We start from the raw sequence: 691 nt of genomic DNA on the forward strand, positions 1-691 counted from the left end.
TTTATCCTATTGTGAGTAGTTATCATAATTTTTGTAGTATAAAGCAGTTTATAAACCTACATAAAGTTATCTTTAGTAGTTAATTCATGTGAAATTTTTTTTCAAGTATTTTATTTGATCATTCTAGAACCCAAACATAATAATAAAAAAAGTTCATTGTAAAAAGTTCATATAACTGTAAAGATTTGGCTTTAATATTACAATTTGTTTTGTATATATATATATAGCTTGAGACCCACCCGGGCTACTATGTTTGGCTAGTTGAACAAAGCAGGGGGCGTTGTACTGTGGCTGCTGAAGAAATTGAGAGAGACTTGCATCGCTCTTTACCAGAACACCCAGCATTTCAGTCAGAAGTAGGAATTAATGCTCTCAGACGAGTTCTCACAGCTTATGCTTGGAGAAATGCAAGTATTGGTGAGTGTACATTAATGGTGTAGAGTATTGGTAAGTGTAGAGTAATAGTATAGATTATTGGTGAGTGTACAGTAATGGTGTAGAGTATTGGTAAGTGTAGAGTAATAGTATAGATTATTGGTGAGTGTACAGTAATGGTGTAGAGTATTGGTGAGTGTACGTTAATGGTGTAGAGTATTGGTGAGTGTACAGTAATGGTGTAGAGTATTGGTGAGTGTACGTTAATGGTGTAGAGTATTGGTGAGTGTACATTAATGGTGTAGAGTATTGGTGA

The 691-nt window shown here is 34.2% G+C and overlaps 1 protein-coding gene across 1 annotated transcript in view; it reads left to right on the forward strand.

The window, feature by feature from the left end:
- Positions 1-227: 227 nt before the first annotated feature.
- The window catches only part of LOC106475205 (TBC1 domain family member 9-like), a gene marked incomplete at its 5' end in the record, with an annotated part of 23,310 nt that continues 22,846 nt past the window's right edge, over positions 228-691 (forward strand). The window contains one exon of the mRNA XM_022379381.1: positions 228-417. Coding sequence (XP_022235089.1) covers positions 228-417 — 190 coding nt within the window. The remainder of the gene's footprint in view (positions 418-691) is intronic.

This window comes from Limulus polyphemus, unplaced genomic scaffold, assembly GCF_000517525.1.
Source record: "Limulus polyphemus unplaced genomic scaffold, Limulus_polyphemus-2.1.2 Scaffold8217, whole genome shotgun sequence".
Taxonomy (NCBI): Eukaryota; Metazoa; Arthropoda; class Merostomata; order Xiphosura; family Limulidae; genus Limulus; species Limulus polyphemus.